Here is a 27,085-nt window from a genome sequence, read left to right on the forward strand (position 1 = left end):
GTTAAGCTGCCAGGTGTCCAACTGCTCAGCTGATACCGGCTGTGAGAGTGACAGTGGTCTCAGTGCTGCAGGTCTCCTTGCTTTCACACTGAAAGAGCAGTTTAGAGAGTGGTCTTCTCCTAGAGGCAGCTTTAAGGAGCAAAGCAGCAGTCAGCTCCCCTGCCCTGCTGCCAGTCAGCACAAGAACGGAGAGACGTGCTGCAGCCAAGGACCTCCTATTGCCTCTCCATCCTCTTCCCTGTCCCTCCTCTTACCCTTTTCATAATACCACTGGTGCACATCTATCAGAATCTTTCATAGCACTTTTAAAAATGATTTGAAAGCATTACAGTATTCCTTTTTTGGTATGATGGCTGTGAAATATATATTGGTATTGTTCATCAGCTCTGATGCTCACTCTCCTCTCAAGCTGTAGATACACAATGCATAGCATGTTCTCTTTGCATCCAAATATAGTGCCAACTACCGCACATAAAGCACATATAAGGCAACTGTTGGCAAAGTATGGAGGCTGTGGCTGTCCACCAAGGCCACTTTCTCAACCCAGAGAAAATTGTTCTGTCTACTTGCTGGTATCTCCCACCACTGTGTGTTATTGTTCCCTTTAAAACAGTTTGTTCTAATGTGCTGCACTTTATGAATTTGTAGAAAATTCTCTGCTCTTATAATTGCAGGACAAGACTTGGCAGCTGTAGCGAAGGGAGTAGTCACCCATGCATCAGTCCTGGTTAGAAATGGCCCAGGCAAAATGTCATGTTAGGCCCTTGCCGTCAGTGATTACTTGCTAAATGAACTCTCTTTTCACTGCTTTTTTCTACATGTTCAAATTCTACCAAGTCCTTTATCTCTTCCTCTTTTTAAAAATCAGCATTTAATTGGTCTGTTATCTTCAACACTCCTCCTTCTATTGTCACACTTAAGTTTCAATCACAGTTATTTGAAAAGCAGAGGGTCTTACTTTCTGTGAGTCTGGGGGAAGCTACAAATCTATTTTTCTTTTTTTAATGGCAATATTCTCTAAAATTTGAAGGCTGAGTCTGAGCAGGACCAGAAAAACATCATCTCACTTTGTCTCTGTTCTTGTTCTTGACTTCCAAGTCATAACAGCAGTTCCTTCCCTTCCAGGAATGGGTTTTGGCCCAAAAGTCATGTGGGAAATTAATTGACTCTGAATGTGCACGTGAACAGCGTAACCATCACTGGCTCAGTAGGCAGCAGGATGAATGGAGCAGTATAGAGAAGGGTCTGCTCTCACCTTCACCTCAGGGACAATTTCCACAGGCAATGGATTGGCTTCTGTGTCATCTAACAGAGAACGAGAGGACTTGGTGCTTGGGCATGTCAGCTAGGAAGGCCCATCCATGTCCCGTTCCATCACACCAAAGGCCTCCGTACACGTTCACCTCTGCGTTGCTCAGTTTTGACAGCAGCTTCCCCTGGGGGAAGTGCAGAGGGCAGTGGCTGTAATTAGCCCACTGGCAGCCTGCAAGGGCAGTCTCCATTGGAATAATGGGCAGACTGATTTAATAAGTAGTTTTCATTCCCGTTGGGAAAGCCTGTGTTCTTTTTAATATGATAACTTAACAAGGTCATTAAATTCTTTTTTGCTTAGCCCCTATAATTAGGGAATTGTTTGATTTAGTGATGTTCCTTTGGATCCCAGATGTGTATTCAACTTATTCCCAGAATAACATTAGCTGGTAGACGCTGTAAATTTGGGGAATGCAACTGTAACCTCAAACACCTGGACAGCCCAAGGGGAGCACTATGAAGACTGTAAGTGGCCCTTGGTCTCCATACGAGAGTTTCATTGCTACTGAAGGCTGCTGGTGACCACTGTTGTATTTATATGCTGCACTCATGAGCATCTTTGTTAAAGGAACAGTCAGCAGTTATGACTGCTGTATAATCAGCTGATCTGCTGATAAGGCAACAACAAATGTCTTGGCATTGGCAGGCTTGCACTCATCTCAAGATGTTCTCTTCCCCTTTTCAAATGATTGCTGTAATCCAGCTGCCCCTCGATAACCACTCTGCAGTACTTGCTATGTTGAGGATGCCCCTGGATGTACCAAAAAAGGGAGGGAAGGCTCATCATTTGCACTGATCTCTGATTCAAGAGTAACCTTGCTTTGTCACGTCCTGGTGGATTGCAGCAGGAGGAAGTAAGTAAAGACTAAGGAACTTGTAGCTGAGTTTGTTTCCCAGCTGGTGGCCAAACCACAGGGAGAAGTGTGGAAGCGGGTGTGTGCCTGGGTGTAGCAACCCTGTTTTGCAAGGATACTCCTCTTTTACTCCCTCTGCCCTTCTGTATAAATACCACATGCCAGTTTGCCAGGGCTTCTCTACCTGGAAATATGTAATCTAGCAGATTTGGAAACATTGCAGGAGTACAAGGCCATTAAAACTTGAGCTCTTGTCTCCTCCACTCAGCTGTAGATGTTAATGTGGGAATTCATGCCTAATGCCACTCTTGAGAGGTGGCAGAAGGCCCCCTCAGTACTCAGGCACTCTGATTTCTGCTGTTATGTTTCCCTCTGCACCGAAGGTTTCTCTACCCCCTTCTTTTTCAAGTTTTGAGTCCCTCCAATATTGTTTGTTTAGGGTTTGTGTTTTCAGCTCTGAAGTAGCCAGATAGGAGAGACATTTTTCCTTACTGATTTTTTTTAAATGTTCTGTTCTCTCCCTCCTTTGATTTTTACGATATTTTTTACTATCACTGTATTTCTCCCTCCTCTTCCCTCCCCCCCATCTTTCCTGCTTATCTTCTAGTATCTCTTGCCTCTGTCACCTTATGTTCCCATTCCGGGCTGGCCGCCCTGTGCACCTCCATTCATCAGGACCTGGGCTACAAATGCCTGTCCCCACAGGCAAGCATTTACTTGCAGCAATACCTGACCTGCTATGGTCAGCTAACAGGACTGAATGATTACCTTTGCTTCTGCCCCCCAGGTCCGTGAAGGACTCCTCCAGCTCTCTCTGGCAGGCAGCAATGGGGTGTGTGCCCCTTTCCTGGTTCTCTCCAGTGCTTGTTTTTTGTGAGCCTGGCAGAGGTGAAGTGCTGTCCTGGTGCGTAGCCTGGGACGGATCTTGAAGGGACCATGGCAGGCTTCAACTCAATGCAGCTGAGAGTTTGCAAGTCTGTAATAAAACTATGTAACAACTAACCCCAGCTCATGCTGTTCCTTATTTGCTTGTCATAGATCAGTCATACACCAGCTGATCTAGTAAGTGCCATTTATACATATATTTCTTTTATACATATATGTATACATATACATATGGGACCAAGTGCATGTGCATGCACTCAGGTACATGTGGTGTCTTTTCTTTCTCAGGCTGCTATGGTAAGGTTCAATCTCAGAATCACAAAACAGTTTATATCCTAATTATAGCTGAGATGCGAGTTGACATTTTTGATCCTATAACTGGAGACATTTAATAGGTTTCATTTCTAGATACAGCTGTGCGCTTTCCAGGAGGAAGATGGTTGGCTGTTGTATGTACACAAGTAGCGGGATTCTAACTTCAAAAATATTTATATTGAGATTTCTAGACAGAAAGGTGGTTTTTTTGTCACTTTAAGTGACAAAACACTAACAGTTGACTCTGTTCAACTTAGAATCAGGGTTCTGTACTCCTGATAAAAGTAAGATTTAAAAAAAAAAAAAAAAGAGACAACTTTAAAGAAGAAAAAATGTAGCTGTCCTAGTTAATAAAAACTGACAGTTTTAAATGTGTGTTGGAAAGCAGGTAGCCTGAATATATATAGAATAATACAGCCAGTGAAGACAGATAACTTGTACTGACCCTGAAGGTGACATTTCATCTCTGTTTTAGATGTTGGCTAATGAGTTTAGCTAGTGTATTTTATCTATGTGACGTTGGTTGCGCATAGAGCGTGATCAGCAGCTGAGGAGGATTGCGGTTGGACTGTCCTGGGCAGCTATCAGAACTGAACAGAAACAGGATGTGAAAGAATCGGACGCTGAAATGATAGTAAGATGTTTGTGCACTTGAAATACCCTGTTTCTTGGTAGGGAGGCTCCAGGCCCTATAAATTACTGGGATATAGCCCAGGACCAGCAAGGTCCATGTTACCAGCAAGAAGATGTATTTTAAATGGCAATTTTACGATCTGCTAGCTGCTGCTCATTTTTGTCAAGTGTGATTTCATCAGCAAAGCATCACAGCTGCCTCCGAGTAAAACACAGCAAGCAACTTGAATAGCTCCTCAGGACAGGAACTGAAAAAAACAAAAAATCTGCCTCAAAATAATGCAAGTCCATTGTGGAGACTGGATCTAATGAAGCCAATGGGAATTTGGTCAGGTTTCAGGCCCAAGTAAGTCTGGCTAAGTCCCATTTTCAAGAATGATTTATGCCATTGTTACCTGAATCTAATCGCCATATGGAAAATTTGGGCTTCTTCCGATTGCCTAAGTACTTTCTTTAGAAGCAGTCTGCCCACATAAGTGACTCAGGTTTGCAGTGCTGGATAGAGCTGTGCCGAGATGCCTTTAAAGACTTGCTGAATGTCTGCATGTCTGTGGAGGTTTGTAGAAACCACGTTGCATGAGCGTACGTGTGTGCTTGTCGCCACAGGAAAGTCTAAATAAACAACTGGTTGCTGCTTTGTGTCCTCATTCTGCCATGAAGGTTAGTCCACCACTACCTTACAAGCCCACAAATGAAGTGCAAGTAGTAACAATAGGAAACCTGCCTAATGCAATAAATTTCTCATAAGGTAGAAAGGAAGTGGGTTGTGAAGATCTGCCTTGTTTAGAAAGAGGTAAATACTGAAATGTTCAGTAAGATCCTTTTTCATCTATTTTTAACAATTGGTAGTGAACTGCCATTTGGAACAAGACTGGTCGCTTTTTGAGGTAAAACTGGCTGAACTAAAACATATTTCTTTTACTTACAATGTTTGCATCTATATATAAGTAGCAAAGGGTTTCATTTCTTATTTGGTAAACAGTCAAATACTAGTTTGTTTTTTGATGTTGCTCTTTATTTGCCCTTAAAAGATACATTAATAAATTACAAGCACCTAAAAATAGCGGAAATAGCAAGGTATAAGCCCACAAGTACAATACAAGACAATCTAACAAGAAAGAATGTCCCTGGCAAAAGCTAAAAGTGTTGTAAATAAAATTTTCAGAATTGGCTAGTGCCCAGAGAACAGCATATCTGGGACAGATTGACTCGGTGGTATCATTTGTCCTGTTGTTTTTCAGGAGATACCTCAGGCTTGTGAACAGTGTCTTCCCTTTGCATCTGTTACATCCTGCTCACCAAGGCAAAGTACTATCTCGCAAAGCACCTCAAAATGTCACACGGTGCAGGATGTTCCTCATTTTCGGTGCCTATGAATGTAATGATTGTGCCCAGAGGAATGCTGCAGGTCTGCCTAAACTGGGAAGGCACAAAGGCAACCGAATTGCAGTTTTCAGAAGTACCTCTGGGCACTTCCCATTGGATTTGCATTCTGTCACATGGAGTCTGTGAAAATGATGCCCAGAGAAAATGAGAGCAGTGGTTAGAAGTTGTCAGAAGTTGAGCAGGATTTCTGTTGCAAATGTGGTAGCCACAGTTTGTGAGACAAGAACTGTTGGCTGTATAGTTTTATCTCTATGTTCAAAGCTATCACCTGGGGTAACTAAAGAAAAATATGCATTGTCTGTCTGTTTAGCTTTCTCCCTGCCCCTCCCGAAAGTAATAAGGTTACTTAGTTTGACTCCTGCCTGCTCAGAAGTCATGATGAGATTATTAGACTAAAGAAAACTATTTAATTAAACTTACAGAGATAGCCCAAAACCTCAAACACCTCAGTGATTAATATAAAAGTAATTATATAGTAACTGTATAGTCTGACAAGTAGCAGCAGCAGCCATGCAGTCAGAATACATGCAGAGAAATTAGTCAACAGCTGTAACTATTCACACCGCAAAGGAGATATACTAGATACTTTTTTTTTTGCTTCTTTTTTCATTTCCTTCACGAAGAAATCAGTGTTCTGTCTGATTCAGTTACTGGGTCAGAACCTCAGCTCTGTAGTTCAGTGTGGCATCAAGGGGTCATGACAGGTTACATCAATGAAACATCTGGTCTCATGCCTGTATATTCATTTTACTGAAGGAACATTAATAAATAGAATATACAGAGTTGCTGATTTTACATGTCAAAAGCATGTTACAGACATTATTGAATTAATTGTTTCATTAAGAGGTCTGGGAATAGCTAGTTTAAAAATTAATTGACTATAATGTTTCCAGCTGGGATTTTCAAAAGAGCATAGGGGATTTCAATCTGCCAGTCACACTGAGATTCAGGGACAGACTTTGATTTCTGAATTCCTGAGGGTCCTTCCCAACCTCAGGAGTTCATAGGGGGAAAAGCAGTCAGCAATGGAAGAGGCCAACAAGGAGTACACATTGATAGGAAAGCCATACTGTTAAGTTTATCAGGAAGGTGTGAGTGTAGCCAAGAGGTTTAGTTTCCCTGGGTAGCTGCCAGTCCAAACTGACTTTGCCTCTCATCTTTTAGCACGTGGCCTTGTGCTTCTAAGAACTTCTTCCTGCCAAGCGTGCAAGCGCAGGAGCCATAGGGAGTTTCCACTGGAATCAGAACCTGAGGGAGATAAGCACAAACACAGAGGTCATTTCTGAGACGGGGATGTGCCAGGGCCGTCACAGCAGAAACTGCAGCTATTCACCTCCTCTCAAAATCATGCCCAGGCCCTTCCCTTCCCTTCTGAATATGAATGGTAGATTTTGCTGTTATCTCAAGTGAAAGTGGATCTATAATGTCCACCTGAAAGAGGGCAAGGGTAGGATAGGATGGCAGCAGAATCACAAGACTTAGGGAGGGAGACTAGAGCATAAACGGACCATTGATGCAAAATGGAATAACCCAGTTTCTCTCCGTCATGTGAGGATAACATAACAGACTTTCAGCTGGACCTGGCTGTCAGCTAAAGCAGCTGTGGAGGGAGGAGCAAATATATCTCATCCCCTACATCTCTCACCCTCTGCCTGATCCCAGGCTTATACCTTGTCCACTGTTGGACCAATCTGCTTTGGCACCTAATGGCTACAGAAACATCCCTTCACTGCTCCCTTGGAGTGCTGGTCTTCTGTCACCTAGGGGCAGCCTATGGCCTGCCTCGCCTCCTTGTAGCCCCACTGCACCAAGGCTGCTCCCTGGCCTCAGTGGTGCTGCCAGCGGAGCAGAAAGGAGAGCCATAGTGGGCTAGCTTTTCACACTGCCTGGCTATGTGAAAGGATGCCATGACACATTCTGCTTCGTTAAAACTGCACAGGTTGGTTGACATTATCACTCAAAGTCAAATTCAGTGGAGAAAACAGGAATAATTTTTCAGAGGTGGTCTCTGTTACAGATCCCTTTGATCTCCGAAGCATTCCACTGTACTGCTTTAGGTATTATCAACAACACAAGAAGGCAATTATCCTTCTGCTGTAATCAGTGTAAATCTCTTTTAGAGGTAAGGTGGAGCTTTCACTGGGGCTGGGGGAGAAAGTTTTCTCCCTTTAACTCTGTTCTGTGCAGAACTGCTGCTATGCTTTAAGGCTGAGTATTTCTAAAGAGTCCAGGCAAGTTGTGTTTGGAGCATTTACTTACTTCTTTGTCATTGGTCAAGCCTAGATTCGTCATGTCTATGACATTATAAAAAGTATTGTTCAAGATGACTTCTATGATCTGTACCTGAAACCATGAAAATGGACGAGACAATGAATTAGGGCACCTTCTCAGCCAACAGCCTGGCAATCTTTTCACTCACTGCAAAGAAAAGCAATGCAACCCCTCTACCCCCCCATATTTATAGTTGATAAAATGCAATCTATTGAACATGTAGACAATGTTGTAGCACCCATTTCACTTTTACTCATGTCCTGCCAAGCACTGAGTGATATTCTCCCCCGTTACGTTCACAGCCGAGGAGCAGCATATGAACTTCTCAGTGTGTTCATATTTTTTCAGACCATCTAGTTGTACCACCAGTTTCCAGTCTTACTTAGAACTGTCAGAGGAAGTAATAGGCTCATTTTGGTCTTCTTAGTGGTCCGATTAACATTCATTATTGTTTAAGTAAAACATTGACAGGAGAAAATAAGATACCTGTGGCACTTTGGAAAGGACAAGCATCTGGATGCAGTTGACCGTCTTCTGGTAAGAGGGTGAATATTCCCCACAGTCGGGTGGCCCAGAAAAGGCTTCAAGGATACATTCACGGATTTTGTTCCTAGAAGTAACACAGATTCTTACAAAACCCTGTATCAGCTGTCTCTGTCTAGATCCGTAATGTTTTACTGTGGTGTGGTTTTTTTTAGTTTCTCTGTCTTTTCTGACAAATGCATAGCACATGGGATTTCATGGAAGAACAATTTCTTTGTCCTGTTACCTCCAAATTCCCCCACAGCTCTGTAATTCACAAATAGGTGTTTTGCTAAACGTATTTAACAAATTAGTTGTTAGTTTGTTCCCCTAAAGTGTTCTGTACTGAACACTGAACTGTCCATTTAAATACTGTCCATTGGTGCACCATCAGAGGGAGGAGTACCCCCAAGGCGTGCCTCTCACCCCTGGTACCAAGGGCTTAGCACAGCCACTGAGATCTGGGAGAGCGGCTGGCGCACAGCAACTGCAGATCTGGCCCTTACACCTGCTGTATTGTATAGAGGGACTTTGGGGTCATAGGTTAGGTAATAAGTATTATTTGATTTGATGTATACCATATGCAATCAAAGTCAAGATCTCTGCATTCGCCGTATGACCATTTGCAGAAGAGCTCTCCACATAAAATCCTGTCCTTCCTTTCAGGAAGTGTGGTGTGTTCGTTCTTATAGAAGCCTTCGAATCCAGACTGTGTTGTCTTCATAAGTTTCAGATCTTTAATTCCAGCAAAAACAACCAGAGGACCTGTGATCCAAAAATACGAGACAGTATGAGCTCCTTTTCAGGCAGAGAGAAAGAAACCTCTGGAGCACACTTGCAGTGACAGCTCCAGAGCCATGAAGCGGTCTCTCCAGGACTCACCCATGTGCTTCTGTTGCAAGACTAGCTACCTTTAAAAAATATTTTCTGCACACTGATGTTAGCGGAAAGGTAAGAAAGAAGACAGAAACTACTGAAATCAGAGCTCGATGTAGAAATTAGAGAATTCCATCAAGTGACCTGCAGTCAAGGAGAGGTAAGGACACACTTTATCTCACCTCTTTGGAGCTGGGACATGCATCGAGTTGGCTCTCACTGATGTCAGTTCAGGGAGTACTAATTGCTCTAAAGGGAAATGAAACAGGCTACTAGGGCTGTGGAGTACAGGAGAGGAGAGGTGAGCCTTTTCGAACAATGTAGATGACTGTAGAAACTTCCTGTACAAAGACTTGGAGCCTCAGTCAGAAATTCCCTTTACATACCCAGCCTGTTGTGAGTTTTGCATCCGTAAGAATGAGAGGGCGAGGAGTCAATGCAAATCCTGGCAGTTCAGCTAATTAGCAGGGACTGGCACTGATACAGATGCCACCCACAGGATCAAAGTGACAGTGTTTTTGCTCTTAGCCTCTATTTATAAAATGTGCTGTTGTAGATCACTGCTGCATGGGTGGATTGTCATCTTCTGAAGACCAAACAGTTGTGTTCTGAACTTTTTCTTCTGACAAACCTTTTGGATGGCAGCTAAACAATTTCACGTGGTCAGTCATTTAGAGCACACCAAACTGATAACTGAAAATCTCACTGACCAGAGCTGCCAAAAAAGCAGATTCAGAAAAGAGAAACTTCATGGCACGCAGGCTTATCCAGAGCCTGTACAGTCAGTGGCTGAAGCCCATGCTGCTGTTTCTGTGCCGTTCTTGGTGCTCACGCTAGCTAGTTCAAAATTAATCCTTGAATATGTCTGGCGCATAGTAATCCTGCCTTTGACTGGGAAGACTGACGGACTTTGTCTTTAACTTATGTCTTTGCATGAAGTTATACTGGAAATAATTCCACTGTGATGGATATTTCTAATGACATAATTGTTTAGAGGTTTGGTTTTTTAAAACTGCTCTGTCGCTGGAAATTATCAAAACTGCATTTTATCTATTTCTTCTCTTGTTTACATTTGTTATTGTTTTTGAAAGAGTCCAAAGAGGTGTATCTATAATTTTGGCTACACCCCCCTGTTATTTCCTACAGCTTTAAAAAAATCTACAGAAGAGACTGTCCTTGGACAGGATATTCTGGGGCTTGTTCAGCTCTTGATGAATTCATTGCTTGGGTATAAGATTGTAATACACAGGTATTTATGTAATGCAGATATTATCAGTGAACCTGGAGACATATTTATCTCATATTCAAATACACAGCCTTGTTTGAAAGAGCTCCTTGCAATGAATGATTTACTGAAAGGCTGGCTGACTGGCTGGCTGCATAGCAATCGACCTGAAACTCGCACTGGAGAATGTAACGCCGAGGCAAAGTTTGCGAGGTGAGCAGCCCGTGCTGTGCTTTCAGTATGTTTTGTGCTTGTGCTGTCTTCAGTTGTCAAATGTTGACTCTGTTAAGTTACTTAGGATGTTTTCAGTTTCCAAAAACTCTGAGCCTTTTATCAGCCGATCTAATGGCAAAAAATAAGCCTATAATTCTATTAAGCCTCACTAGGTTTCTTTTAATGATGAGTAAAGTGTTAAAAGCTAGGATTAACTGAGAAATAAATTTCTGTCTGGCTGATAGGTGCATAGGAGGATGCTAAAGATAGAGAATGTTCTCTTATAAGAAAAATAAAAGGGATTTGAAAACCTTCTCCTTGGTTATTGTTCACCTAGGCGGGGAACCCTAAAGAAACAGCTAAAGGGCTACATGAAGGGAAGACTAAGACGGACAGGCAGTTTCTTCAGTAAGCCTTAAAGGCTTTTTGTTTGTGTAGAACCTGAAACTGCAGAATTTCATGCTGAATTTTCAAGGTGGTAAAAAATTTAATTCAATCTGTACATTAAGAGCAGCAGCTTTTCAAGAAAGCATAAACTCTTTTTCTTTAATTTTTTGTATTCGGGTTTCTTTCTTAACATTTTCCAGAAACCTCAATACTATTGAGGCTGCCAAAAATACAGCAGTAGTTAACATTACTAGGAACATCACAAAAGATTAGGCCAAGAGGCACTGGAGACTTGTACAGGCTCTCTCTTTGCTTTCAGCAGGGACAATGCTCAAATGAGCCTTTCAGAATTTGTGTCCTGTCTGCAAGTGAAACTGGTCTTGCCACTGGTCCTAACACTGACACATTAGGAAAACAGGGAGAGAGGGCAGGATGGGAAATACTTCTAAGTTACATTAGGAAAGTAATAGATAGATACCGAACTAATGCCTAAAACCTCTAAACCCACCATGTGAAATAATGCAGTGATCTCAGCTCAGTTCCCAGTAGTCTGAGAGACCGGTTAAATGAAACACCAACACACTGAGATTGAACTTACGCTCTTGGTGTGAGTCATAGCAAGAAGAGGTAATTTTTACACTCCCTTTGGAATGCCCATTTATGGACAGACAGTTGAGCTTGAAAGCCTATGTCTTTTAAGTATCACAAAACTCTTAGTGAAGCCACAGGGTGCTTTGTTTACACATGGCGTGCAAAAATAGTAAGCACGCTCTGAAGTATTTTCATGTGAAAAATTGTTTGTACATAGACCTGAGTGCTCACGATGTTCAAGCCAGCCTGACTTGCAGCAATGAAATTGCATCTTAGAAATAAAACCAAGGCATGCCGACAGGGTTTTGAAAATAGCCCCAAACTAGGCAATTGGCCAACAGCAGTGTGGTTTCATGATATATTCTCTATAGGGTAATGATAACAGTGAGATGGCAGAATTACAGTATAATGTAAAAAAGTGAGCAGACTGTTCTCAGAAAGCTCTTAAATCCTGTGACAATGTATAGCAGTTGTGTTGTATGTGCTGTTGTAACCAGTATATGTTTAGGATACACATACAAATGTGAGCTACATTAGTTCTTCAGCCATGTCTCAGATCAAGGAGTGCAAAATTAGACCATAAAAATATTATTTGTTTTAGACCTCTGGAGAGGTTTGGCTATGCTGTAAGCCCTGTAACACCTTTTGCTATCTCTAAAGCCATCTTCATCTCTCATCAGCAGAAACATTTACAGAGAAGTAGGGGAAGTTGCAAATTCTTTTCTCACCATTTCGGCACTGCTCAGCTTCACAAAAGCGGATCCCATCAGGAACGTATATAAATGAGTGGATGTGGGGAACGCCGTTCTGCAATTTAGAGCAGACATGTAAGTAAAAGTGCAGTAAATAACATCTTAACTTGAAAACAGGAACTAAGAGAGTGACAAATGGCTCCAGCATAAATAAACTGAATGTATTAGTATTTTAGATACCTCGTGTAGACGTTGCCATGGTACTTCTTGAACGTAGGTTTTGACGTACGCCACTTGGCAAAATGTTGTCATGAAGTGTTTGCAGATATCTATAGCAAATTGTTCTAAAGTTGGGATCTAAGACAGCAAACAGTATTATTAGAAAGAAGCAATTACCTCGTGTACAAAAGTAGATTGTTCTGATTGTGGTAAATATTTGGGAAAGGTCAATGTTGTTAAAAATACAGACTTCTCTCAGTTCTGGTTTTGTGTACTATGCCTAGTCATTTGATCAGCTTGCAGCATACGCTGCAAATAGCAGAGTCATGTCAAAAATCTCCTGTTCTGTGGTATAGTGAGCTGCAGTCCTTGGACTGAGAGAAACTGCTACAGAAGCCTTACACTTCGAGGATATAATGCTGAAATAATCATAGCGATATTCTGATTAAGCTTTACAGGCTAAAGATGGGATTTCATTACTGAGACAGAGAATTTGCACTACAGATTGTCATTACAATAGACGCAATTGAGGGAGGTAGGAGCACAGTTAATGGAATTAAGGGAAGTCTCACATACTTTGACACCTTCTGTTTAAAAGTGCTATATAGGAATAATGCAGTATTATGTGCTATTAAATTAAAAAAAAGATGGATCTTATATGACATATCTACAAAAAATACTGCTAGTTCTGTGAGAAAAAAAGGCTTTGGAAAACTAAGGAGGAGTCCACAGCATAAGCACTGGAGGAGGAAAAATTCTCTCCCAAATCACTGAAGGTGACTTTAGTGCCCATCTGATATGCCGATGGGGGGAGAGATTCTTCTGATGCATTTTGAAATTAAAAAGTTAGCATAACAAACACTTCCAAATAAAGTAATAAGAAACAGCAAGGCTAGTTAAAAAATAAGGAATACCCCGTTTTTTTTGGCCAACACAAGGACAATATTCTTCATGGTGTCGGTAGGTATCACAAGAGAGTTGTTTCCCTCCAGGTACTCCTGAGCAGAAGTCAGCCGGAGATGCGTGCACACTTCCACTTCTTTAACGAAGTGCTTCTTCCCTTCTCTATGAAGGCGAAGGAACTTAATTGTGTTCTTGCCATATTCGCAGTTGAGGACTTCTACATCCTTGATCTGCAGAGAAAATACGTGACAGTTGTAAAGGAACTCAGTGGAAGCCTGAGTTCTGCTCAGTCAATGAAACATAAACAATGTTGATGGCCTTTATTTCTGTGGTTACCTGTGATGAAAATATTTCCATTTTAAATTGCAAAGTCCTGATGGGAAGAAAAAATACTTTAGGAAGATATTACTAGTAGCAGCTACTACATTAGTAGCAGCTGCGATAGAATTTTAAATTTTTATGGGGGCAGATCATTTAACATGAGTAACAGTGAACTAGTCTCTCTTGTTCATCATCTTTGGATCAATCCTGACTATACAGACCTTCGCTGAGTCTTCCCTCCACCATCTCTTTCTGAAGCCAGAGTGTCCCAGCGCATTCAGTGACCGCAGGTACAGCGGTGCAGAGGGCAGGCAGCATTCACACCTGCGCCCTCACAGCCGCTCCATCGGGGCCGGCTCTGCTGGGCTGGGCTGTGCCTCTCTAGATGCAACTCCCGATTTTCCCAAGAACCAAGAACAGATTTTCATCGCCTCCTCCTCCTTTGGCTCCCAGCTCTCACAACCGCTGCCAGGCTCCACGTGTGCCATGCTCTGAGCCCTCTCTGTTTTCATGCAGAAGCTGGCAAAACACGGTGAGCATCCTGCATGGCAGAGCCCCCCGTTAGCAGGCAGAGCCCCCCGTTAGCAGGCAGAGCCCAGCGAGCGCCCTGTGTCCCCAGGGCTGCCCCCGTCACATGCAGGGGCAGGGGGACTTGCTGCTCCGAGGCCGAGTGGAAGCGGTGAATATCAAAGCAATTCTTCCGTGAGGGGCAGGGAGGTTGCTTTGTAAGCAGGCAGAAGTCCCAAACAGAAAATGGAAACAGCTGTCACATTCTTGGCATGTTGGCACGTGTGTTTTATTACCCCCTCTATGCACGTTGCAATTCCTGAGAGCAAGAAGGAAAGACAGACCGAGCTGGGCTGGTTGCAAGCGTTTCCTCCCAACTGTGTTACAGTTCCGATCTCCCACAAAAGGGATCGGGAGCGAGTCTGAGCAGCAAAATTCAGGTCTTGATCCACACCTCCAAAATCCCGGCTTTCTGGGATCATTGGTTTTGTTTGCACTAAGCCCTAGTCAGTGTTATCCTGCTTCTGTCAAACACACCCAATTTACACATCCTTTAGTGTTGGAGAGGCTATACGAGAAAGGAGGCAAAATACTGTGAAGGTTGTGAGGATTTCTGTTATGCTAAAACATCCAGAGCTTGTTGCACTAGACTTTCCCTGAGGCTGAAATATCCCATACTTGGTATCAACATCTTTTAATGTAAATCAGCACCTTTTAATGTAAGGATAATGAAGAGGGAGAAAGAATATTTTACACACCAAAATATAAATTGAAGCTTTTTATATGTGAGTTGCTAAAAGATTATCAGATGTAAAAATTCTCGATTCAGACATGTTTGTTCCTAAGAGAAATGCTAATGCACTTAAAAGATAATTTTAAAAAAATATTAACTAATTGTAACTAAACTACTGGGGCTCAGAGATCCGAGCGTTCTCTCTGACTGTCAGTCCCCACTGTCAGACGAAGGCCCCCACCGCCAGAGCCAGGGCCGGGCAGGGCTCGGCGCTGCACCAGAACCCCTCTTTGCAGGAAGGGTGCAGCGGCCGTGCTCGCGACAGGGGCTGGATGGAGAAGTAGTGAGACGGAAATGATCTTGTTTTGCTTGTCTGAATACCGAGGTTTTTTCAGATAGTTGTAAAATACTCACACTTCAGTCATGCAGCACTAAAAAGAAAACAAAAAGGGTTTCGGTATCTGCAGCTTTTTTTTTTTTTTTAAAGCAGAATACCTTGAATATTTGAAGTAGTCAAAATCCTACCTCCTAAAATACAAAGGTAAGTTGTCTCAAAAACATAACTTGGCAACTGTCATTTTGCCATTTTGTTGCCCAAAGAAATCCTGAGCAGTTCCCAGGGGCCCGCGGGAGCCCCGGCCCCGCTGCTGGCAGCTGTCCCTGCAGTGGGAGCCCGACTTCCCGGGCTGGGTCTGCCGTCCCGGGCCGCTGCCCGGGGTGTGCTCGCTGCATCGTACAGCAGGAGCTGACAGCTAATGCAACACAACTTCTCCTTTTAGACCCTACTCAGTGCTCGCCCTGTGAAGCCGAGAAACCAAAATGCCTGCGGGATCTGCACGGTGTCACCCTGCTTTGCTGTTGCTTCTCTCCTCCGCGCCCGTGTGGGCAGCCGAGATTTCCTGCAGGAATGAAGACGGGGAGACAGTCGATTGGTAAGTAAATACCACACAGGGGAGAAACGCTGGGTGAGTAAACAACGCTCAAGATTAAACCGCGTGAAGTAGGTGGATCACCGAGAAGTAATGCATAGCAATCACTGTTTTAATCCTGTTTGCCTGTGAGTAGTAGCTGAATTTTGCATTTGGAAAACCTAGGATAAATTATTGAAATGCACTTTCATTTCACTGAACCAACCACCCCACTGCATTATGACTAACTGCAAAATAATCACCAGTTAACACAGCGTTCATGTCTCATCATCAAAGGCAGCGCAGCCTGTGTTGGGGTGCCAAGACTGTGCTTGCTGGCGGCAGCCCGGGGGCACCCGGCCCGGGCCCGGGCTCCAGCACATGGCTCATCTGGCTGAGGGACCTGAGCCGAGCGGGGAAAACGTCCCCGTCTCGCCCTTTGCCTCGTCGCTCGTACCCCAACAGCAGCGTGGTGGGACTTGTCCCCTCGCTGCCGTCGCCAAGGGCAGCGGAGGCTGAGCCACCCCGGGGGATGCGGGCAGGCGCGGGGTGGGGGCAGCAGCGTGGGAAGGTGCCATCGCGCCCGGGGACCGAGGGGCAGGCATCCTTCCCCGGGGACCGAGGGGCAGGCGTCCTTCCCCGCCGCCCGAGCTGCCGGCACGTTGGAGCTGGTACCATCCCACTGCCTGCAGCGAGCTGAGCTTGGGTGTTAAATGATTAACTGGATTAATGCGCTTTGAAGATGAAAGACACAAAGTATAACGACATAATATCCAACCCAGGTTTAAAAAGTGAAACGAGAGCTCCTAAAAAAGAGCAGGGAAGCCTCTCAGAGATAAACATCAACCAATTTAAAAAGACAGGTGTCTTTCTCACAGAACAATGATGAGTTTGGATACAAATGATAAAGAAGTAGGTGCTATTCTTGCACGTCCCTTCCCTTGCACACATTGCTAACTGCAGGGAAGGCAGGGGCTCCTCACACCGCAGGCAGGCTACTCAAGCAGGGGCATAAAGCCGGCTTCGCTCTCTATTGGCGTAGCATCAAACACATGAGGGTCCGATCCAGCCCTCTGACTTGGCACCCTTGCCAAGGCCCTTCTGGATAACGTGAGTTTTTCAGGCATCAGACTCTTCGTTGGTGCAGCTACCCAATTTAAAGGTACGAGAAATTTCATTTCTCCACAAACTGCAATTATTCCTTGCAGAATGAGTCTGTGTGCTAAAGCGAAAAAAAAAAAACCAGACCAAAACCCAAACAAAGAAACAACCAATCAAAACAAAAAAACTTTTACCATCCATTTCTTAAATGAACACAATGTTTGTATCCAAATTCTCTGAGAAATTCTTTGAAAGCTGTGACTAGGAGTAATTCACCTGTGCCGCCACGCGTGTGAACACCAGCGACGTGGGTCCCGTTCCAGACGGGAGCCGGGGGGCCTGCACAGGTAAAACCATGTTCTCTTCTGCCACGTTTAGCAGGGAGGACATGGGGGATTTCCTTTCCAATGTGCCATGATCAAAGGAAAGAGAGACTTGCCTATCTGCACGGGTCATCGTCGTTTATTGACAGAAAATATTCAACTTTTGCCTGATTCTGGATTTGGTTGCTATGAAGCCGATAGGAGAAGCAGAACTGAAACTGCTGAGAAAAGCCTCCTCGTAACCAAAAGATGTCAATGCCCTTTCAAACAAACACATCACTGCAGGTTTTATATTCAGTTAGCAAGAGCTTCATGTGAGTTCCTACTATTCAGTGGTTTCATCCTGCAGTATTCCATAATTACTAATTATTAGTATTCACGCGCCCTTTAATTTGCCACTAAACCGGAGGAATCACTTGCCTTATCTGACCTGATCCCATCTGTGCCTGCAGGTCCTACCCACACGCAGTGCCTGGGCTGGCAAAAGTCCTCCCCTGTGTTTTCATTCCACTCGGGAGCTCGTCCCGCCATCGTCACTGCACCTTGCGCAGGGGCTACCAGAGCAAATGGCCGTAGGATCGGCTCCCTAAGGAGGGCGGCAGGTCTTTCCTTTATTCATCCAAACTCACTGCATTCTGTGGGAAGCTCTTCATGCTAATAAAAGTCAAAACTCTGCTTTCTGAGAAGTGTTGAGTCAAGGACTGAAGCCACAGATACACAGTTTGGGTTTTTTTGGGGGGAGCAGGGGGAGAAGAAGTAAAGATGTGATTATTTGTAGTAAGTTTGTGTTCAGTCACAAGCAAACAATGTGACAATGCTAATCGGGTATAAGCGGATTTGCTTTTCCTTGGTTCTGAGGAAAATAACTTTCAGTCTGCTCCCACAAATGCCTAAGCTCTTGAAAAACTTCCTGTGCACAAATAGCAGTGAAGACTTTTATACAACTTTAATTGCTGATATGCTCAGCTGGCTTTCTGGAAAGGGCCAAAACATGTATCCACTGGGAACTGGCAAGCAATTTACTGATAGCTCAACTACTAGCATTTCCGTAAGCATACCTGCTAGCACATGTTTGTCAGATGCAAGGCATAAATCTTCTTCATAAAACACCCTGAGAGCATAAATCTTCTAATATATTTCAAAGCAGTTTGGAAAGGCTTCGTATACTAATTCCTGGATCAGCTCGTACTACTGTAACTACTGCTATTCCTCTCCTTTCCAAATCTTCATTTCAAATAAAGGGATTGTTGTGACTCCTTGGGCATGGACAGCTCTCCCCAGCCTTGCTATATAAATCACTTCCTTCTTTGTGATCTGTCATCAGCTATTTCTCCTGAGATATTTAAGGAACATCAGTCAGTGGCAATGCAGGTGGATTACCAGAATCACCAGTGGTGCCTGTTTCTCTTCTGCCTGTACACGTAGGTTTCCCACGGATTAGACGTTCCTCTGGCAAAGTGCTTTCCTGCCACTCCTTACCTGCTTTCGGAGATGCCTTTTTTGACCAACTTGAGACTGTAAATCAACTGGGCAAGGCTCACTCCTCCTGATACACTTGAAGGGTTAAGCACAGTCAGGCTGCATTTTTGGTAAATAGTATAGGTTTGAAAATAATGCCACTCAGTTCTTACTATTGACATAAATAACAAATTACTCAAGTACAGCACTCAAAGAAAGTGGCTCAATTTATTATACCGCAATTAATCCCATGGACTTGTGCACTGGGAAAACCTGTTTACTTCATGAGGGACATCATTAATATGAACTGAGCCATTTACTGACAATATTGAGTACTCTACAATTTTGAAAAGAGTTGTGTTTCTGGCTAATGGTTTGCAAATATCCAGTCTGCAACAGTTCAGCAGAGTGCGAGTCTGTTATGAAAAGTAGGATTGGAACAACATTATCACATGGCTTTATACTTATTTTGTGGTTTTAATATGTACAAATATAACATTATGCATTTTTTAATTTTAATACATAGTTTTATCTATTTCATATAAAGGTATATTTCTGTAATGTAAAAATGTATTGGTAAGAGGTGTCCGGGTTGACCATGAGAATGTCAGACTGAGTTTGGGACCTGAGGTTCTCTACCAGAACCAGGAGCAAGAGGGATTTGGTGGCTAAATGGGACTCCAAACCAGGGCTACCTCAAATTCTTTCGGGGTACCAACAGCAGTCTGGCCACAGCAACAGGAGTTTGGTGCTGAATCAGCCTCCCTTGCTTGCTAAGAAGCAGAACAAATTTGTCTGCAGCAGGTACTGTGCTGCCGAACTGCTGCTGGTCCCTGCGCCAGCTCACCTCCCTGAGGCCGAGACGTCCACACCACACGCTGGTGGCACTCCAGTGTAGGCATCCCCGGAGTCACCCTTCTCTTAAATCCTCAGGTGGGAAGGAGATCCTGATTTACACATTCAAACAGGATGGTTGTAAAAAACCCAAGTGCTCTTCCCTGTTGCAGGTTTGCTCTTTACAAGTTGCCGAAACATGCCAAAGGAGAGATTCCCATGCTGGGGCTGGAATACATGTACATGGACGCCCTGGCTCCGCAGTGGCAGCTTGGTAAATACCTCATCAACATGACACAGGGTGCTCTGGGACAAACACTGAAGCAGCTGTATGAGACGTACGAATCCGAGGCAAGTGACATTTAATTATCGTTTTGTTAGTAAGCTTACTTGATATTACATGCAAATGAAATGAAACCAGCCAAAATAAGCACGTAGGTATGGCTGGACCTGACCGACTAGATCTACTAAAACACGTCAAGGGGAGCGTCTTGACAGCTGGGCAGATTATTTGCAGTTTTGGCTACAATTATAAATTATCCTCGAACTTCTAATTTCTAGTCAAGCCTTTCACACACTTAAAGTATTGCCCATCAAAAACTGAGTGTTGGTACCTAGTCCCTTTGGCTTCTTCTCTGCAATTCATGTTGAGCGATGACTGAAGCTGTGAACTGGCTGTGAACTCAGACCAGGGCCAGTGGTGACTATTACAGACACTCGTCCTAAGCCCTCCCATGTGCATGTGTTTCACGCTCTGTCTCAAATAAAATCTGGGTTTTGCTCTTCCCCACCCTGAAATCACTATGACTGCTTCAGCAGTGATATGCCGCTTGTTAGGCCTTTTGCTTTCCCCACAGTCAGACACCTCATTTATATGTGAAGCGATTATGCAATACCGCAAGATCTGCCTATAGTTTTTTTTTTTACTGTCTACATAGTATTCTTGGGAGTCTGGGTGTGTCTTTGCATTTCTGCAGTGGGTTAGTGGTAGGGTGTCATTAATTTATATGTAGAAGAGATTCCAAGATTCCCAGAAGTCAGTCAAATATTAGCAGTCCGATCAACTGTCCTATTCCAGGTCTCGCTGTAATTGTAATAAACTGTTTACAAATTCAAAGTACATCAGGAGGAGAAACATGTCCCAACTCCTTTGAAGTTCTCTACTCAGGGGGAATAAGGTGTGGCCATATGCAAATATTTTGCAAAAAAGCATTAATTGCTTGACCTTCATAAGAACACTTGTCATGTCTATTTTTCCTCAGCAAACATTTTCACCACGTCTGGTTGCTAAATCGGAGAGAGGCACCAAAAAAAGAGGGGGGGAACTTCTTTGCAAGCGAGTGCCCAATAAACCCATGTAAATTGTCTTAGTGAGCATGTTTGACTTCTTGAGGAAGGGCTACTGCAATGATTGAGAGAACTTCCACTTTATATTAACCGGGACCCTAATGCTGAGTCTTCAGGTTTATTTTACTGTAACTTCTGCGGAGACTGTGTCAGCTGAATTGGGAGAAGAATTAGGCTCGTGATGTTCACACAGAGAAGTCCTGAATTCTTTCTTCTGTTCCCAGCAGCAGATGTTCACTTAAATGCCTTCCTTTTACTGAATGTCATGTTTCAGAAATGTGTGTTTTCCTGCAGAGGAACAGCATTGCATACGCAATATACAACGATGAGGTCCCTGACTCCAACGGGTGGAAAAGAGGACATACCAAAGGTACAGGGAGAGTCCCAAGCTACTATTTTCTCCCTTCTAAAGCTGTGGATAGCATCTACTTGTCTGTTTGTCTATCTGCATATCTAAAATTTCTGCCTCAAGCAAAACTGGAGAATGATTTGCATGATGCGTGGTTTGTTGTATCGTTATATATGCTGCAGCTTCTGTTTTGGTTTTGCTATGCCTGTGCTGTGTTGAGGAACTCTTAGGGCTTATGGACCCTTTGTTTTCAAGAGCTGAAACTCATATAGCTCCCTTCAGTGAGTACAGACCACATCATCCTGAGCCTAATGGCAACAGCAGTACAAGATGTGAAGGGAAAGGCACCCTAAACATAAACCCCTCCAAACTCCCTCTCTCTGGGGCAAGAAACTGCTGCCAAGATCATGGAAGCACTAAAGTATGCAGTTAAAGCAAAGCAAGACTTCAAGTAAGTGCAAACTTCAGTGGAGGTCTAAATGTTCCCTTGAGGAAGCAGATGGGGTTTCCCAGGCTGACTCTGGGATGAAGGTATTTTGCAGGGCTGTACTTCCAGGCTGCAGCAATGGGGACCGTTCGGGAGCTGTGTTCCTTCCCGGAGCACTCTGCTGCAGGGGGAGGGGGAGGCACAGCCCATCTCTCTGCTGCTTCCCCATGGAGGAGAATTTGGTCTGGGAAAGAAGATGTAGTGTTGACAGAGTCTGTTTCCCCTTACGCAGTGAATATATGAAGGGAAGGAAAAGGAGCAGTGGAGAGAGGGTCACAGCCACTAACTCATCAGATTTTTTGAAGATAACATTTGAGCAGAGAAAGAGAAAAGGTTTTGAAAAGACTTTTTTTTCAAAAGAAAAGTGGTGACAGTTTGAGTTAGGCTATGCAGGAGAGAATTAATGCAATTTTAATACAACGTTAGTGTCTCCTATAATCCATTAATCTACTCTAGAGCCAGTTTACTGTAGACATTAACACATTGAAGTGTGGTGTCTGCAGCAGCAAATCCAAAGTAGGACACAGCTATATCATCTCAGGGCTTTTTCCCCCTTAATTCATTTGCAATAACTTTTCTTTGACAGGATTTCTGCTCTTGGACAAATCGCAAGGCTTCTGGGTGATTCACAGTGTGCCCCTGTTCCCTCCCTTCCCTGAGGATGGTTATGAGTATCCAGCTACTGGGGAGTCCTACGGACAGACGGCCATCTGTATAACCTTCAAATATGACCAGTTCACAGAAATAGGTATGAAATGCTTCTCCCTAAGAAAGCCTTTGCCCTGCTGCACCTCTCTGACTGCTTTCCTTGAGGCTTCACCTTAAAAATTGCTTGTTCTTGTCCTTCGTTGTCAGATTGGGAAACCAAGTGAGGCCTGGAAACAGCGTTCTTGGCTTCACTTATGTTTATCCAGCGATTTCCTGTGTGAATGTGGGAAATTCACTCTTCCACTCTGTCTCCATCTCCCCATGGGGACTATTGAGATAATAATAGTCACAAGTGCATATCAAAGGTACACTCAGTCCATGCATACAAAATGCTTTGGAAAGAAAAGGTTAATAATCTTTAACAGTAATAGCTTGTTCAGCTGCAATCGTCTGCAGTTCTAAAAATGTAGGGCAACCCCTGCTTGAGCTTGAGTAGTAGCCTTGACACATCAGAAATATCAAGTATGGAATAAATATCACCCAGAATTTCCCCAGGTGCCTTGTGCCACATAAAATGCCAATACTAAAAATAATTTAAAAAAAAGAAATCTATACCCATAGGATTCAGAACAATCTGACAATGATATCTGGTACTGGAATCCTGAAAAGGGACTATCAAAAGGCATTATAACAAATCACACTGGTATGTTCCTTAACGCTTTTCACACTGCTTTTCACTCTTTTCCCAGCTACAAGCCTCAAATGATATCAATGAAACACATAAACTGTGCAAATGGCCTGGCTGGCCACACCCCAGAGCTATCTAAACCAAGCTCCTGTTTGTGGAAGCGTGTCTACACATGTGTTTAGGGAAAGAGGACAATAAAATGAGAGGCATACAGTAATGCTTTTCCTGCTCCATCCTCCCAGCTTCTGGTAATCTGTGGTTCAGGGATTTCCTGAGCTGGAAAGACTGGGAAGTTCCTGATGGACTGGTCTTCCATGAACTCATCTAATAAGCCTATTTGTTCCCTTGCTCTTTACCATATCCATGGCAAGGACTTTTACAGTTAAGCTGTGCACTGTACAGAAAAGTAATTTTCTTCTGCTAATTCAATCCAGACACTGAAAGTCAAGCCCTGTTCTCCCTAAAATCAAACTAGATCCTTTGGCAGCTCTTCTGTTTGCATTTGGCTTGGCAACTGTAACTGACTGGGAACTACTCCTGTAAATACTGACAGGCTCGAATGTACTATGCCGTCTGAGTGCTACGTGCTTAGAGGCTTGAAGATGAGCATGGATGGAGGTGGCAGTGGACCGAGACCACGGGTTAACAGTTCTGCTAAGAGTAATAAGGTGTAAGTGCAAAAACCTGAGCATACTCTCCCAGCCAGTCTACGTGCTGCAGGGCCAGTCAAGAATACAAAGCAATTAAACATGGTTTTGGTTGCTAAAATAAGATACTTTGACACTGAACTCCTCCAGCAGATAGGCTGTGAAGATTTAGAAGGATTTAGGTTTCCTTTCCAAGGCAGAACTTTACTCTCTTAATTCCTTCGCTTTAACCCATTTTATTTCTGCGTGTGTTCATTTCTTTGGGTTTTTCTCAGACCAACAGATGCTGAGTTATAATCCAGGAATCTACAGCTGTTCCATCCCTAACATCTTCCAAGCTGATCTCCCAAATCTGCAGAAGCTCTGTGCAGGGTCCAGGCTGCCCTCGGTCCCCTTGCGCCACCTCTCCAAACTCCAGTCAGCTCACGGGGAAACCTTTCTCCACTTTGCGAAGTCACACTTGTACATAGATGGTAAGAAAACCTGTTGCTCTATCTATCACATGTTCTCAAGCAAGTAATAAGCAATTAATATATTATTTGACAATTAGTATTTTCTTTGAGGGGAAAAAAGAAGTTCAGCTTCAGAAATAAATGTAACAGAGGGCAGGGAAAGGTGTCCCGTCACAATATTCTTTCAGCCCCACAAAACAAAAAGCTGTCTGGTCCTTCAAACACCTTCTTAAGGTGTTCAATAATGGGATTTTCAGAAAATTTATTTCCTGCTATTCAACCGTAACAACAAACAACAAAAATGGGGTTTGAATCATCTGCTTTTTTTATTATGAAGAAGGCTTGAAATTTTTTTTTCTTTCCTTTTTTTCCTGCTGATTGTTGTAAAAGGTTTTCCAGGAGAAGGAGGAAATGAACTTCTGAAACAAAAGTCAAAACAAGGGGAGAGGGCAAAATCCCTTCTGCCCCACCGTATGCATTGGAATGAAACGAGCCCAGTTTAGGCGATGCTTTTCAGTCCCCTCTTAAATGAAGGAATGTGAAAGACTAATTTCCCACACCCTGTGTTATTCCACAGATATCTACGTGGCCTGGGTGGCTCAGGAGCTGAAGACTGATTTGTTGGCTGAATCCTGGCAGCATTCTGGCCAAAAACTTCCCTCAAATTGCTCTCTCAACTACCACGTCTACAACATAAACCTAATAGGGACGCCATTGAATTCCACCTTTTATTCCATTAACGATCATTCCAAATGGGCTGTTTCAAGGGAATATGAAGATCAGTGGACCTGCATCGGAGACTTAAACCGCGCTGCTGAGCAAGCTTGGAGAAGTGGTGGGTTCATCTGTACACAGAACGAACACATCTACAAAGCCTTCAGACATTTGATAATCCACTATGAAAGTTGCACTGATGCTTCCACATTGATATAACGAGCCATTCCTCCCTAACAGCACAGCCCCTTGTTAGAAAGCGTAGGAAACGTCTCCCTTAAAGTATATTTTTACTCTGAAAAATGGCCCTGTGAGTCGCCAGATGTGTTAGACCTTCACCTTGTTAGCTATAAAAGCAGACGGTTTGCAGGTAAATTATGGCTGTTTTTCTCTGGGTGCTGGACCAGCAGGCTCTGCACGTGCTGAGCCACCCTCTGCTCTCTCCTCGGCTCTCGGCCGAGACGCTGCTGCACAGGGCTGCACCAAAGCACATCGCTGGGAGCAACTGCACAGGCGTCCCTGGGGAACTTGTGAGTGATGCTGGACATGGGATGGGAGGAACAACAGAAACCTGTCGCGTTAGCTAGGTTGTCAGGGCTGGGCAGTTAGCAAGAGAAAAGTACCCCAAAATGCTTCAAAATCACCCCATGTTCTAGGCGCTGTTGAGATCACTCATAGCATTTCTGCGCAGTTTGGGGTGAATCTCTTAAAGAGCTGACATAATTGGATACAGACAGGGAGACGAGTAGATCTGTGGACAGGAAGGCTTAATTTTTACATGATTAATTTCTAGAGAAGAAATGAGCTTTAAATCATTTGTAACCAATAGCTTGGGAGTATTTCTAGTGCTTTTATTCATGTACAGCAATCTTATACACAAATAAACATGCCCAAAATATGAATAAGCAAAATAAATTAAGAGCGAAAATGGTCTGTTTACAGTCTCCCTTTTCCATCTTTATAGTTATTTGTGGTTGGTTAAAATATTTTATAGCTGCCAAAGGAGAAATAGAGACAATTAGGAAAAAAATTAAAAGGAAAAGAGAAGAAAATATTTGAAGGAAGATGTTATTTCACCTACATTTTCACACTACAACAAACGCGGCCGTTAATTTTCAATACCTCCAGTCTCAGGCTTTGGACCTGAAGTTTGCATGGACTTGCTATGAAGACAAAGCTAATTTGCAAAATCCTGATACACTCTTGGGTTCCAATTTCAAAAGTGTACCTGTATTTAACATGTTCCTAAATTTATAGCATTATATCTCACTTGTATTTTTTTTTTCTGAATTGCTAATATAAACTCCAGTCTGAAGAGTTGGCTGTCCCGCTAATATTTCTGTTTTGCTGTGTTCATAGTCCATACTACTGATTTTCCACAACAGTGTCTTAAAAGGAAGCAGATATCAAGAAATGCCCCACAACCACAAGAAGTTGTTGAAGATTCCCTTCCCTTTTCACCCTGAAAAATCAACCAAACAACAAACTGTATGAAGTACCAAACAAATTATATTTCAGAAAACATTTGTGCATACTTCTTGAAGAAATAAAAATAATGTATCTGGCCTGCTTAATGACAAGAATTGTCCATGAATAGTTTTTATATCTAGTCAATCTGGATTGAAGGCAAACCCGAGTCTCATAGCTCAGTGAAAATAATGCAGATAGTTTAGATATTCTGCACAAAACAGGCCTTTTTCTTTTCCCTGTGTATGACCAAATAACATTTGATAAATAATTTGCTTGGTAATGTTTTTTCTCTGATGCTTGTCAAATTGTTTGACGTATCTAGTTTTCGTTGTTTTACTAGCTGTGGTCAAGCAACACCTATTTATGGCAGTGAAAATTACCAGTGACACAGAATGCTGAGCAGTGGGATGGTAGGGCATCACTCAGATAAGCCAAGATAAAGTCCATTTCTCTTGTCCACCTTTTCATGGCAGACACTAACCTAACCTAACCTGTCTGAACTCTTATATCTTGCCCACGCATGACCTCAGTGTGCAGGAATGGTGAGAAATCCTTCACTGGAGACACTGCTGGTGAGGTTCACCATGGTGCATCAGAGGGCACCTGGACCTATGACACAACCTTAGTTTCGTATGGTAGATGCTCAGCCACAGCATTTGGGTCACAGAGTTCAATAGCAAAGAGTCTCCATCCACCGGCTGTCACAACAGTGTTGCCACAGCCCTGCGTCCCAGGCTAAAAGTCAACAGTCCATCACTTGACTTTAAGTGCTGATTGTTATTCTTAATTATTTGATCAATTGATAGCTGTCAGAA

At 43.3% G+C, this 27,085-nt stretch overlaps 2 protein-coding genes across 2 annotated transcripts; one reads left to right on the forward strand and one right to left on the reverse strand.

The window, feature by feature from the left end:
* Positions 1-6,494: 6,494 nt before the first annotated feature.
* LOC140654113 (uricase-like) lies at positions 6,495-14,092 on the reverse strand. Its single transcript, XM_072867131.1, has 8 exons — positions 13,941-14,092; positions 13,295-13,565; positions 12,402-12,518; positions 12,198-12,276; positions 8,756-8,942; positions 8,142-8,265; positions 7,644-7,727; positions 6,495-6,632 (listed from the first exon to the last, which is right to left on the reverse strand). The coding sequence occupies exons 1-8, from the start codon at positions 14,090-14,092 to the stop codon at positions 6,495-6,497; spliced, it is 1,152 nt and encodes a 383-aa protein (XP_072723232.1).
* On the forward strand, positions 12,211-26,243 carry DNASE2B (deoxyribonuclease 2 beta). The gene is made up of 7 exons (XM_072867458.1): positions 12,211-12,296; positions 15,624-15,776; positions 19,642-19,819; positions 21,110-21,185; positions 22,238-22,399; positions 23,910-24,107; positions 24,664-26,243. Exons 2-7 carry the CDS (start codon positions 15,664-15,666, stop codon positions 25,017-25,019), a joined length of 1,083 nt encoding a protein of 360 aa, XP_072723559.1. The 5' UTR covers positions 12,211-12,296; positions 15,624-15,663; the 3' UTR covers positions 25,020-26,243.
* Positions 26,244-27,085: the final 842 nt, after the last annotated feature.

The sequence above is a fragment of the Ciconia boyciana genome, chromosome 7, assembly GCF_034638445.1.
Source record: "Ciconia boyciana chromosome 7, ASM3463844v1, whole genome shotgun sequence".
Lineage (NCBI taxonomy): Eukaryota > Metazoa > Chordata > Aves > Ciconiiformes > Ciconiidae > Ciconia > Ciconia boyciana.

Bases quoted from the DNA above. Each gene is read 5' to 3' on its own strand.
- LOC140654113 (XM_072867131.1), bottom strand. From the start codon at position 14,092: ATGGCACACGTGGAGCCTGGCAGCGGTTGTGAGAGCTGGGAGCCAAAG. The intron at 12,277-12,401 runs GTATCTAAAATA...TCTAAATTGCAG, and splicing joins CATGGCAACGTCTACACGAG to AACGGCGTTCCCCACATCCA. The intron at 8,943-12,197 runs GTGAGAAAAGAA...TTTGGATCACAG, and splicing joins AGCTGAGCAGTGCCGAAATG to GTCCTCTGGTTGTTTTTGCT.
- DNASE2B (XM_072867458.1), top strand. From the start codon at position 15,664: ATGCCTGCGGGATCTGCACGGTGTCACCCTGCTTTGCTGTTGCTTCTC. The intron at 15,777-19,641 runs GTAAGTAAATAC...TCCCTGTTGCAG, and splicing joins GACGGGGAGACAGTCGATTG to GTTTGCTCTTTACAAGTTGC. The intron at 24,108-24,663 runs GTAAGAAAACCT...GTTATTCCACAG, and splicing joins GTCACACTTGTACATAGATG to ATATCTACGTGGCCTGGGTG.